This window comes from Schistocerca gregaria, chromosome 1, assembly GCF_023897955.1.
Source record: "Schistocerca gregaria isolate iqSchGreg1 chromosome 1, iqSchGreg1.2, whole genome shotgun sequence".
In the NCBI taxonomy this organism is placed as follows: Eukaryota; Metazoa; Arthropoda; class Insecta; order Orthoptera; family Acrididae; genus Schistocerca; species Schistocerca gregaria.
The window spans coordinates 359,998,724-360,013,061 of record NC_064920.1 but is presented as its reverse complement, the minus strand read 5'-3'; the positions used below and the strand labels follow the sequence as shown (position 1 = coordinate 360,013,061).

Sequence of the window (14,338 nt, the reverse complement as noted above, 5' to 3'; positions counted from 1 at the left end):
GACACATACCAGTTCGAAGTTTACTATTTTTACTTTTGAAATATAGACTATGCAAGTAATTTGAGTGTCCCACTAGTGAAATGCACAAGGAATCGCTCCAATGGTCTGTATTTCACATGCCTTTCCACCACAAATAACTGACATCACAAGATTGTCCTGTTATATGAGGTATGGGCATGATTTCACCTCTTGTATTTTGGAAGCAACAACAAAAAAACTAGAATTTTGCTCATCTCAGTTCTAAGACACTTAAAGGAAACATTTGCTATCATTTTTGGAGAGATTTGGAGTAATGTTTTAACACAAAAACAGAGCACTGATCTCTCATATAAGTTAATAGTTATTTGAAGAGAGATAGTAGTATGAAATACCTCATATTCAGGTATTTAGGTAAGATCAAACATTGGAAAATCCAGAATGGAACATAACAAAATATAATTAAAAGAATAGTTTGCTACTCACCACATAGCCGAGATGCTGAGTTTCAGAAAGCGCAACAAAAAGGCTATAAGTAAGTTAGCTTTCAGCCTACTAGACCTTTGTCAAATCAACTATCCTTTTCATCATGTTGGTTTTTAGGTAAGATTACACAGGTTTTTTTTTTCTTATAATTACTTCGCGTTACTTTCAGTGTTGAACAACAATCACAGTATTTTTGGATTTTACTGAACCATTTATCTTGTGTTGTATTTTCTTATCCCATTACGCTGCTGTAATTTTCTCTCTTATTTTACAGTTGAAGGAACATCTTCCAGATAACTTCATGAAAATATTTTTTTTTCTTCAGGTTGACTGCTTTTCATTTGGAATGTTTATTTATGAGCTGTTGACCCTTCACCAGCCTTTTGAAGGACATGAATCTGTAAAGGAATGCATACTAGAGGGAGGAAGACCACCACTGACTTACAGGGTATTGTTTATTTTTGGTTTTTCAAGATCACTTTGCATTTTATGCAAGTTAAAAACATATGCAAAAATGAGTAAGACTTTTCTCAGTTAGCATGAATTTCTCTGCAGTTGAATATGTGGATGTGACCAAACCTTCTAAACCAAAACTTCCTAGATTGAAGCAGAAGTGTGGAGAACGTTCAAGACACTGATTTAATAGTATTGGAAGGTTTTTTTTTTTTTTTTTTTTTTTTTTTTTTTTTTTTTTTTTTTTTTTTTTTTTTTACATCTCATGCTTCATTCTTTATTTTTCAGATGTCTATTCTGATTTTCTTGGCATTACATTCCAGGTTGTCCTTCATTTCACTGCATTCTCATAATTTCTGTAGCGTTTCTGTTTCTGTTTTCTTTCTTAAGGATCAGAGTGTCTTTTTTCCCATGAACTCTGTTTTCAGTAAAGGGAAGAAAAAACTGTCTGGGCTAATAGCAAATAATTTAAGGTGGGCTCTGTCACAAGTGATAAAGTACCAGTGGTTTCTAGTGACAGAACATCATTTTATGTTATTTTATTTTATTTATTTTTTAAAAAAAAGCTTATGATTGAAGAGAGATATACTCAAAAATTGGCTGGAAAATTAGGTTCACCCAGTTGTTGTAACTCAGCCTGTGCACAAAACCTGGTATCCTTATTGCATCAGAATATCCGAGGACTAATGAGTAAGCTTATGAGTTGCTTATTTGTGTTGAAGAATTACAGTTGAGAAAACCAGTTGATATATTCTGCCTCTCTCAACATCATGTGGCTGCTGGTATAGACATGTTAAATGTTACAGGACTCAAATTAGCTTCTTACTTCTGTAGAGAAAATATGGAGAAAGGAGGAGTTGCCCCATTTGTCAGAAACTGTTTTGATTTCAATAATATTTATATTAATAAATTTTGCTCAGAGCAGCACTTAGAAGCTTGCGCAACAGAAGTAGTATTTCATGATAAGTCCTTTATAATAGTAGTTATATACAGATCACCTTCAGGGAATGTTAACCTCTTCATAAGAAATCTGGTAGCCCTATTGTCCCACGTCACAGTAAAACATAAGGAAATAGAGGTTACCGAGCGAGGTGGCGCAGTGGTTAGCACACTGGACTCGCATTCGGAAGGACGATGGTTCAATCCCACATCCAGCCATCCTGATTTAGGTTTTCTGTGAGTTTCCTAAATCGCTCCAGGCAAATGCTAGAATTGTTCCTTTAAAAGGACACGGCCGACTTCCTTCCCCATCCTTCCCTATAAGACCAATGACGTCCATGTTTGGTCTCTTCCTCCAAACAACCCAACCGAGGTAATGAAAATAGTCGTTGCTGAGGACGTTAATGTGGATTCATTGAAAAGCTCTGTCAGTGAACAATTATTGCAGTCCGTAACACTATCATTCAATTTAGTTCCTTCTGTGAACTTTGCAATTAGGATATGTAAATTCTTTGAGACTGCTGCTGATAATATCTTTGTAGACAAATGTAGGGAAAAAAGTAATATTACAAAATCAGTAGTAAATGGGGTAACTGATCATGACATGCAGCATCTTGTGTTAAATGTTGAAACTTGTCAGGATAAAAAGCCTCTTAAATCGGAGTACAGGAGGGTAATAAATAAGTCAAAACTTGACAAATTCAGGAAACTGCTCAAGACATGAACTGGATAGATGTTTACAATACACCTGACTCAAATGGAAATTACAAAGCATTCATTAATAAAGTTACCTTCACTTTTAAAAATTGTTTTCGCCTAAAGGTAACTCAAATCACACAGAAGCCAAAAAATAAACCATAGATTACACAAGGAATATAGAGATATCATGTGGGACAAAAAGATAACTGTATCTACTATCTAGGAACAGCTCTGATGTTAACATTGTAATGTGTTACAAAGAATACTGCAAAATATTAAAGCAAGTAATCCAGAAATCAAAGCAGCTTTATTATGAGAAAAAGACAACTACATCAGGCAACAAAATAAAAACTGTATGGGATATTGTGAACACAGAGACAGTTGGGGCCAAAAAGGAGATATAAGTTTAAAAAATCTCACATACTTTGGTTACTTTCATTCTGTTATGTCATACGGGATCATATCCTGGGGTAACTCATCAAACCGAGCAAAAGTTTTTAGTGTGCAAAAGTGTGTAATAAGAATCATTTGTGGTGTAAATTCAAGAACATCTTGTAGAAACCAGTTGAAGGATCTTTGTATTCTAACCACTGCTTCTCAGTATATTTATTCCTTGATGAAATTTGTTTTGAGTAATATATCTCTATTTCCAACCAATAGCTTAATACATAGTATCAATATTAGGAATAAGAGCAACCTACATGAAGACCTAAAATCACTTACTTTGGTCCAGAAAGGGGTCCGATATCCAGGAACACACATTTTCAATAAATTGCCACAAACATTAAAATTTGATTTAAGATAAAGAGCAGTTTAAACAGAGTCTGAAAGACTTTTAGACCGGCAACTCCTACTCTGTAGATGAATATCATAACAGAGACTGTTAGGCCAGCTTAAGTAAAAATGTCTGTTGGATTTCAGTTTTGACAGCACTTGGCTACAACAGTCAAGATTAGGTATTTTGTATGTGATAAATTTATTAATGGTGCATAACAATGTTTCATTTTGACAGTGTATTAATTCTGTAAAGATTAGCTGTTCCAATTTACTGTGTTATATTCACCTATTTTGACAGTCTCCTGGCATATGATGAGGGTAGTAAGTATTGTATTCAAATGTTTTCTGTTATACTTTCTGACATGTTCCACACCCAAGAGTATCATTTCATTTCCGTGTCCTACTATTGGTTTCCTTATTTTTCTCAATATGTTATAGCCTTTATACACCTCATAAGACATGCTAATGAATTACTGTGATGATATAAAGTTAGATGTGAAAATCATAAACTCTATTTATTAGACATATTTTTGTTTTTTCTGTGCTGCTAATTGTATGCTATTGTTTATGTGAATTATCATCTGGCACTCAAGCTCGATACATAAGTTACCAAAACTGTTACTAATGTTTTTTTTATCTACAACTGTAAGTATTCCATCCATTACTCTATTTGTTCTTATACACAATTGTAATTGTCTCCTCAGTCTTTCACATATCCCACATTCTACTTAATGATGAAGTTGTCTACATGCACAGGAATTACTACAGAAGTTTTTAATTCTGGGGAACTAAATAAACTCTCTGAAGGTAAATGTAAACAAGAAATTGAAATAATAAAACAAACAGCTGTTGCAAATGGCTATAACAGCTTCTTAATAGACACCCCAGGAACACTCAATAGTGTCAAAGCATTCACATCACAATAATAATAATAGTAATAATAATAATAATAATAATAATAATAATAATAATAATAATAATAAAATCCCATTTGTGGGTAGTACTTCATATCAGATTGCCAATGTCCTCAAATGAAAAGCATAAACAGATCATTCACCACTGACAACAAGATTGCACAGACATTACCTCATAACAGCAATGGAATGGTCTCATTTACAAATATACCATCACACCAACGGCTTATTTCTCCTGTCAGCTTGGAAATATATGTACATCAACTAACAGCATAAATTGTATATGTATCTGCATATTTTTAAGGCATAACCAATGTATTACTCCACCCTTTACTTAGTTATTATTATAACGTCAAGTTGAATATAAGTCACTGAGCAAGTTGACAAAGCAAGACATGTGAACAAGGTAACATTCCAATGAACACTGAGTCCAAGTCCAGCGGCCGCTGCCTGGCTGGCCGCTTAGGTGGCGCGGCTGCTGCATGGCTGGCAGACAGCACCACATGTAGAGGACGCGCGTAATTGCATGGCGGTGCTTTGAATGATCGACGAGTCACAACACTTTTCCCCCCTTTGAAATTTTTGCACTGGTCTTGATGGAGGTGGCCTGGAGATTGCTAACGTCCATAGGCGTTGTTTGCTGCGGAGGCAGGCGATGTGCAACGGACAATGAAAGGAAAGTTAGAGTAGGCGTCAATTACGAGGAGCCAATAAGTACCTAAAAAGGGTCCTGCGAAGTCAGCATGAATGCGCTCCCAGGGCGTCTCAGGCGAAGGCCATGGTGACAAAGATGACTTCAGGGCAGCAGTCTGTGATGCACAAGGGCCGCAGGCAGCAGTCTGTGACACACAAGGGCCGCAGGCAGCGACCATGTGTGCGATTTCAGAGTCGATGCCGGTCCAGTACACATGATGGTGCGCCAGAGAATTTGTGCGAGACACACATCAGTGCCCTTGATGAAGGAGGCGCAAGACCGAAGCATGCAAAGACGCAGGTACAACAACACGCAGTGAAGCATTGTCGGTGGAAAGCAGGATAACACCATCCCTAGCCCTGAGGTGGTAGTGCAAAGCACAGTAGTTCCGCAATGGATCAGAAGTCTTAGCGGACAGATGATCTGGCCAACCCTTCTGAATACAGCGTAAAATCCAGGAGAGGGTAGGGTCAGAACCCATAGCAGCCGCCAGCCGGTCCCCGGTGATAGGGAACCTGTCCACAACCCATGTTGAGCTGTCGGCCGGAAATGAATCTCATAATTGAAACGAGACATGTAAAGAGCCCAACGCTGGAGGCGGTGTGCAGCCTTGTCAGGAAGGGATGATGATGGATGAAACAAGGAGACAAGTGGTTTGTGATCCGTAACAAGATGAAATTTGAATCCATAGAGAAAAACACCAAACTTATGAAGAGCATAAATAAAGGCCAAAGCTTCTTTTTCAATTTGAGAATACTTTTGTAGGGTATCCGTGAGTGTTTTGGAGGCATAAGCAATGGGTTGTTCAGAGCCATCCGAAAAACGGTGCGCAAGGACTGCACCAACCCTGTATTGAGAGGCATCCGTGGCAAAAACAAGATGTTGGCCAAGTCAATAAGTAGCCAGGCATGGGGCCTGTTTCAGCATAGCCTTCAATTTGTGGAAAGCCACAGCGCATGACGCGGACCAGTGAAAAGGCACGTTTTTATGCAACAGGCGATGCAACGGCTGAGCTTCCGACCCAGCAGGCGATAAAAACTTGTGATAGTATGCTATTTTCCCCAAGAAGGCCTGCAGTTCCTTAACAGATGTAGGGCAAGGAAGGGCATCGATCGCAGCGATGGTTTGCTGAAGAAGACGAATACCATACCGAGACAGTTGAAACCCCAAGTACATGATAGATGCCTGAAAAAATTGTGATTTCGGAAGATTACACTTAAGACCGGCAGTTTGCATGGCATGAAAAAGTGTGTGGAGATTCTGAAGATGTTCTTCAGTGGTGGAGCCAGTGACAACAATGTCGTCCATGTAATTGATACACCCAGGGACAGGGAGCAATAATTGTTCCAAGAACCGTTGAAAGAGAGCAGGGGCGCTGGCAACCCCGAGTGGCAATCGTTGGTATTGATAGAGGCCGAAAGGCATGTTAAGGACCAGAAACTGCCAGGAAGCAGCATCAAGAGGAAGTTGATGATAAGCTTCTGACAGGTCAATTTTAGATAAACACTGGCCACCCGCCAAGTTTAGTGAACAATTCTTCAGGTCGAGGCATAGGATAAGTGTCGATGAGTCATTTTGCATTTACGGTGGCTTTTAAATCACCACAGAGACGAATATCATCATTGGGCTTAGCAACGACGTCGACAGGAGAGGACCACTCACTGGAAGTGACAGGAAGCAAGACCCCTGAAGCGGTGAGATGATCCAGCTCCCATTTTACCCAATCTCGAAGGGCCACAGGAATGGGTCGAGCCCGAAAAAACTTAGGCCGAGCAGTGGGTTTGAGCGTGATATGAGCTTCAAAGCCGTTTGCACGCCCTAACCCAGGAGAAAAAAGGGACGAAAATGTCATCAACAAGGAATCCAATTGAGCATAAGGAATAGCATCAGAGACGATATTGACAGAGTCATCTATGGAGAACCCAAAAACGCGAAAGGCATTGAAACCAAAAAGATTTTCTGCTTTGCTCTGGTCGACCACAAATATGGGAACAGTGCAAACGACAGATTTGTAAAATACCTCAGCAGTAAATTGTTCCAAGAGAGAAATCTTCTGTTTATTGTATGGCCGTAATTGCCTTGTGACAGGTGATAGGAGTGGAGAACCCAACTGAAGATATGTCTGAGAATTAATTATAGTGGCAGCAGAACTGGTATCCACCTGCATGCGAATATCCCGACCAAGGATTTGGACAGTGAGGAATAACTTCCCTGAAAGGGAAGAAGTGCAGTTGACAGACAACACAGAAGCAGAATCAGTGTCATGGTCATGAACATCATGTATGCGGTCGGATTTGCAAACAGCAGACACATGACCCTTCTTTTTGCAGTAGTGACACACAGCCAACATTGGGGACAGTTCTCCCGTGAATGTTTCGTAAAACACTGCGGACATGAAGGAAGTTGCCGTGGGTTTTGCTACAGTTTCTTAGAGGGTTGTTTACAGTTAGGCTGAGGCTGCGTGTGGGAGCATACTGTGGCCACGTCGGCCAGCAGGAACACATCGCACGCATCGTCAACAGCGCACAGTGGTTGTATTTCCCCGACGTCACCCCACGCCACTATTTGTGCCCCAGCAGCGCGAGAAATTTCAAAAGACTGCGCAATGGATAGGACTTCATCTAGAGTCAGATTTGCCAACTGAAGGGCACCCTGTCGAATTTCTTTGTCGAGCGCCGACTGGATAATAGCATCCCGTACCATGGAATCAGCATAGGATTCTTTGTGAATGTCAGTAACAAATTGACACTTTCGACTGAGGCCATGAAGTTCAGCAGCCCAAGTGGGATAGGATTGATGCAGTTGTTTTTGACAATGATAAAAGGCAACACAAGAGGCTACCACATGCATTTGCTTTTGAAAATAGACATGCAGAAGTGAGCACATTTCAGCAAAGGACAAAGACACAGGACCTTTCAAAGGAGCCAATTGCGACAACAAGGAAATCCATGAAAGGAACAGAGACTTACATGTTTGTTCGTCTGCGACATGAAATGCCAAGAAGTGCTGTTGAAAATGTTTTTCGTAATCAGATCAGTCTGCCGCCGTCTAGTGGTAAGGAAGAAAAGGGGTATAGACAACGATGAGAAACACCCCGCATTTGATGCCATGACGAAATCGTGAATCACCGATGTTAGAAGCGTTTGCTGTTCAGTGAGTCCTTGCAATAGTTACTCGACAGTAGCCATGGAAACCTGTGGGTCAACAATGAAAAGGAAAAATCCACTACCTCGTCGCCAATTGTTATAATGTCAAGTTGAACCCATATGTTTCAGAAAGACACAACACATATAAGTCACTGAGCAAGCTGACAAAGCAAGACATGTGAACAAGGTAACATTCGAATGAACACTGAGTCCAAGTCTAGCAACCGCTGCCTGGCTGGCCGCTTAGATGGCGCGGCTGCTGCCTGGCCTGGCTGGCCGCTTAGTTGGCGCAGCTGCTGCATAGCTGGCAGACAGCACCGCATGTATCTACATCTACATCTACATCTACATCCATACTCCGCAAGCCACCTGATGGTGTGTGGCGGAGGGTACCCTGAGTACCTTTATCGGTTCTCCCTTCTATTCCAGTCTCGTATTGTACGTGGAAAGGAGGATTGTCGGTATGCTTCTGTGTGGGCTCTAATCTCTCTGATTTTATCCTCATGGTCTCTTCGCGAGATATACGTAGGAGGGAGCAATATACTGTAGAGGACGCGTGTAATTGCGCGGCGGTACTTTGAATGATCGGCGAGTCACAACAGTTATTATGTGAACAGATATAATCTTAAGAACCCCCTGGTAAAGAAAAGTTTGCTCTCCTCCATCATGCCTTTCACCCTCTGTATCTGAATCTCTCCCATCACCCTGCCCCTGATATCTCTCTCTCTCTCTCTCTCTCTCTCTCTCTCTCTCTCTCTCTCTCTCTCTCTCTCTCTCTCTTGTGTGTGTGTGTGTCTCTCTCTGTTTCTACCTCCATTCTTTCCTCCCTATCTCTGAATCCCAGCTAAAATTATTATTTATGTGTAATTTTACCACTGTTAACAATGTAATTATTGTGCTTAAAGTTTGCTACATGTCACCTGATGTAAACGAGTATAAAATGTAGTCTGTATAAACTTGACAGAAAAGGATTTGTATACCACTTGAAATATTTATTCCAACACATGTATTCAGCAACTCAAACAAAGATCTCCCAAACCTTTAAAACTTATTCTGAACTAGTTATGTTGTTGTGATATATATTCTTTTTACTTCGAGATAATGTTTCTGTTTTGCTGTATGTTCTTTGCACCTACTAGTTTCCGACACTATATTTGTTTACAAAATATGACAGTTTACATATGTGGTGGTATGACAGAGAAAGGAGCGTGTGAGCACAGGAGGTATTTTAGTTTAGTCTTATAAGTCTAATTAATTCAGATCTCTGAGCTTGTGGTGATTTTCATTTCCATTTTCAATAGGAGTTAAAGGCTGGATACCAGAAAAATTACAGAATACCCAATTTTGTAAATACTGGACTGGTTCCCAGGTTCTGCCTTGGTTATGTGATGCATGAACACCTTGAAACATGATGTCACATTTAATCTATGATACACACTAGACACAGATAGGACATGTACATGGGTTCCTCTTTGGGATGGTGAGGGGCAGGGGTGAGCAAGCAGCAACTTTAAAATGTGTTTGGAAGTTGTGACTTCATCATGATAACGGCATATATACAGGTCTGGTACTCTGTGTAATTGGGGAGTACCATATCGGACCCAACACGACGATCATTGGGTGGAGGACACCAAAATGGATGAAAGAATAAGCTCTACAGAATGTTCACAGTTTTGTTAAGTAAGTTGAAATAGATGAACAGTAGGTTCTGTCTGTGTTACTGTGCTATTATCAACACAGCTTAATGAAGTATGTTATCAACTATTATGTTGTTTTTATTACAGCCCTACACACATCAGCACACATTAGCCAATTACTTCTTTTCCTTAAAAAGATACAGTATCATAACAAACTAATGTTTTATTTACCTAACACGTGAACTAATATATAAGTTTCATTGCAGGAAACACTTTATCCAAGCTTTATACTTGATCTGATGGTGCTTTGTTGGTCTCAGTCTCCAAGAGATAGACCATCTGCTAGCCAGATTGTGTCAATAGCATCTGCACCTGAATTCACACACCTTGGAGATACTGTGTCCCTTAGTCACACTGCTCCAGTTGTTGCCACAACAGTTGTCAACATGCCACAGTCTGCAGGTAAATGACTTTACTGATTTTTATTTTTCTGTAATCCATCTTAGCATTTTTTGTATGATACATGAAGATTCATTGATCAGATTCTGACCTTGATAATTGAAGAAAAGATTTATAAATTGAAAACTGTTTCACTTTTCATTGTTCAGTAGCTCACAAACTAAGACTTATACTTAAGGCCTACTGTGCTGAGAAGAAAAAATCATTTTTAAATTACAATCAAACAGTGGATACTCCAGGTAGGATAACAACACCGTTGGAAAAGACTGATTGCTACTTATCATAAGGAAGATATGTCAAGTTGCAAACAGGCACAAATAAAAGACACTTACATAAAGTTTTTGGTCATAGCTTTCATCAGTAAAATAAAAAACAAAACAAAAAAATTACGCGCGCGCGACGCGCACACACACAAAATTCACACATACATGCAAGCACACCTCACACACACAATTGCCAACACCAGTATCTTGGGTCAGAATGCTGAGTTCGACTGCCCTGGATTAAACATGTTTAGGATTGTAGAAGCATTGTATTCTAGCTGTTACCCATGACTGCACTCACATACCAATAAAATGACATGGAATGGGTGTATGGCTTTATTGGTGCGGAGACCCTAGTTGGGATGTTTGGGATCTTGGTGCAGGTTTTTTATTTGTGTCCATTTTGATGACTTGCAAGTCAATGATGATAAAATGATGATGACAACACACACATCCAGATTTAAGCAGGGGCTGTGGGAAGGGGGGAGAAGCTAGAATTGAACCCAGGAACTCATGACCAAGAAGTAGCAACACTAACCGCATGATTACATGCTGTTCATGCAAAGCTGAATGCAACAAAGGACTTGTAAGTAACACGAGACACAGAGCAGTAAAAATATGACAGACTTGTGATTTATGTTAGTATGAAAGTATGGATTAGACACTTATAGGAGTATAGAAACATTGCAATCAATACAGTGAATTGTATTATGTAGAACATATTGAAAAACAAAAACATTTTCTCAAATATGATAAAATTCAAAGAGTAAATAGCATTTTCAAAGAGTTATTATTGTTCCTCATTTCACATTATATTCTTCACATCAGTAAATATGTTGCACTACACACTTTCTAAAGTAGCCAGTGTTCTTCCTCAGAGTTAAAGCTATATCCATATCAAATTTTATGAAAATCTGTTCAGCTCTTTAGTCATGAAAGTGTAACAGACAGAGTTTCTTTCACATGTATAATATTAGTATGAATTAATTGGGTAGTACAGTTTTTGTCATCGGTAATGAACAGTCCCCCTCCTGTGGTGTCTAATCTGCATTTTAATGCATGTTCCATCTCTTGCTAAATGTTTCAGAGTTTTTTACTTCAGTTAATAGCTGCTCTTCGGTCTGAGAATAATTTGAGCATAACAACTTTCCTAGAGATCAGTTAAGTTCAGGTACTTTGTTACGAGTACTTTGACAATTTGCTGTTAAAAATAAGTCTGATGAAGTGTCTCTACTTTGTATGTGATCTGATTTCACACTCTGTTTATCAACTGGCAATCGTTCATCAGAGGGTCTGAAAGTACCGCCTAGCCTAAAAAAGCCCCATGTGTGGTCCCCAAGTACTGTGCTGGCCACTATCTGCTTCCTTTGTGTAGTGCTCCCCTGACTTATCAGTGCGAGTCCCACAGTTCTCCACCCTTAACACAGGCCCATAAATCTGCAGCCATGGCCATTTCAGAATCAGCAGAGCCTCTGGTTGGCACTGTACACTCAGCTCCCAGACAAATGACCCAATTGCCACTGGGTACGATGCTTGGCTTGCATCACACGAACAAGGCCAGCAGTCTTCAGCACTTCCGCCACATGCCCACTTACAAAGAGAATGGGGAAGGGCAAACAACCAACTTCCACACTGACTCTCCATCTCGAGCAATGCAACCATTTAATAACCCACCACTCACCCTGCAGTTATTGCAGATTCCCCACATCGGGTTTGCTGGAACGAGCGTCAGCAGCAGAACCCATGTGCTAAACAAGCAACATCTGATGTCCACTGTGCAATGCGACAGTTTCTTTGCTGGCTGACTGAGCTGTGGTTACTGATTATTCAAAAAAAGACAAGCAAACAAATGATACTGTTCTACGGACTCTGCAAATGTATATGTTACCTTTACTAAAATGCAATGTTACAGCTCTCAAATATAAAAATAGGCAATAAATTTAATAATTAATCTGTTCAAGCATACGAAAACATACAAAGAATTTAAAAATTGAACTGTGAAAACAGATCAAAAAGCTAAATAGGTGATGAACTAATCTGCAAGTGCTTGACCAACCAAAACAAACAAACAAACAAATGTCTACTGTGCCACAGATTGCATAAATGTACATGTTACCATTACTAAAATGCGATACTGTACCTCTCAAATACAAAAATAAGCAGTGAATTTAAGAATTAAACTATGCAAACACACAAAGGATGGAGCAATTAAACTATGGAAAGAAACAAAAAGGCTAAATACAGAACTTGCTAGTATCTTGGTGTTTCATCAATGAAGGTAGACTTGTTTGAAAATACAAGGAATAACTCCAGACTCTTGGACTGGTTGGGAATTTAGTCATAGCCATTTACTGTTTGCAAACTTTTACTACTACTGGAGGAGATATTCATTGAAGGTGGGAATTGCTTAAAAGTGGGTTCATTAATATGAGCTTTAACTGCAGTGTGTACTTAACCCCATGGAGTGTTGTATTTCATGAGCCGAAACAATATTCTAACATTGAACTGTAACATACTATATGATCTGCTCACAATTTGGATTGAGGGACATAAGTAAATAAATAAATCACTGTATAACATCCTCAATGTTCCTCTGCCTCATCACAGCTGAACATTTTTTACAGCAGTCCTTTATCAATTTTCCCGCTACCTTCTTTTTTGGCTCATTTCATTTATAAGGCATCATACGACCATCAGTACCCAAATGGTACTCACTATCCCCCCCCCCCCGCAAACACACACACACACACACACACACACACACACACACACACACACACACACACACACCAGCGGCAATATGGTTAGAGCTTCTTAGTAAACTTCTTACACTTTCCACCTCAATTTCTAAAACTCCTCTGCATTATTGTCATATATGGCCAGATGCGTGTAAAGGTCACTCTATTTCTTCCTAATCATGGTTCCTGTAACTAAATCTGTTTCCTGTGTCCCACCCCTTTACCAGAAGCCATTTTCCTGAACATCAGCACATTGATACTTTCATGACAATTCAGCCAATCACCACAGAAGTCAACACTTCAACAACTGTCACATCTCAGTCTCCAGTATTACTTTTCCCTACAGCCTTGATATATGTGAATGTCACATCCCCAGTAATGAATTGACTCTGATAGTGTGATGGAGGCTTCCTCTACTTGGTCAAGTTAATAAACAAATACTGCAGAGTTCTAGGATGAGAATTTAGTCCAGTTCTTCATTCACGAATCTCGTATGTGGTTAGTTATATTTCTTTTTAGCTCATGATTAATTAGAATTGTTGGCACTCGTCACCATGAAAGGAATGTTGCTATATACTTGCTCCTTTGTGAGTATTGTGCTTCTAGTTACTAGTATAACTAACTTAGTTTGTCACTCTCTCTCTCTCTCTCTCTCTCTCTCTCTCTCTCTCTCTCTCTCTCTGCCCATATATAGTGCCATAACTCTCAATTGCAGCCACTCTCACAAGCAAGTGCCAAAATTATCCCAGCCGTTGACCTCCATCATCTTATAAATCATGAGTGGAACATAGATTTTTGTTTTGTTTCAGAAGGAACTGTCAATGGTTCTGAACTGTGGTTGGCATGCTCCAATGCCAGGGTGGATCTACTCCTGGCTAGTAGCCGTGGCTGGCTACAGTACTGCAGCCTTTCTCTGCCTAAAAAGCCAACAGCAGCATGCACAGTCAATGGCAATGTTTGGCTTGGTGATAGCATTGGCCAAATACATGCATATGTGTGAGTATGTTTCTGTAAGAAAAATTGTTTCATAGCTGTATTTAATCAGATGTGTATACTTTGATGTTAAAGAGCTATGCAGTTTTTATTTAAATACTAAAGCTAAAATCAAAACATCTGTTATTTGAAATACTATAGTTCATTGACAATTGTTGAGATAT

The 14,338-nt window shown here is 39.5% G+C and overlaps 1 protein-coding gene across 5 annotated transcripts in view; it reads left to right on the top strand.

Moving 5' to 3' along the window:
• The window catches only part of LOC126346074 (leucine-rich repeat serine/threonine-protein kinase 1), a 365,038-nt gene that overhangs the window by 323,177 nt on the left and 27,523 nt on the right, over positions 1-14,338 (top strand). For all 5 annotated transcript variants that reach the window (XM_050002156.1, XM_050002155.1, XM_050002159.1 and 2 more), the window contains 3 exons: positions 788-910; positions 9,988-10,183; positions 13,991-14,177. In XM_050002156.1, coding sequence (XP_049858113.1) covers positions 788-910; positions 9,988-10,183; positions 13,991-14,177 — 506 coding nt within the window. The remainder of the gene's footprint in view (positions 1-787; positions 911-9,987; positions 10,184-13,990; positions 14,178-14,338) is intronic.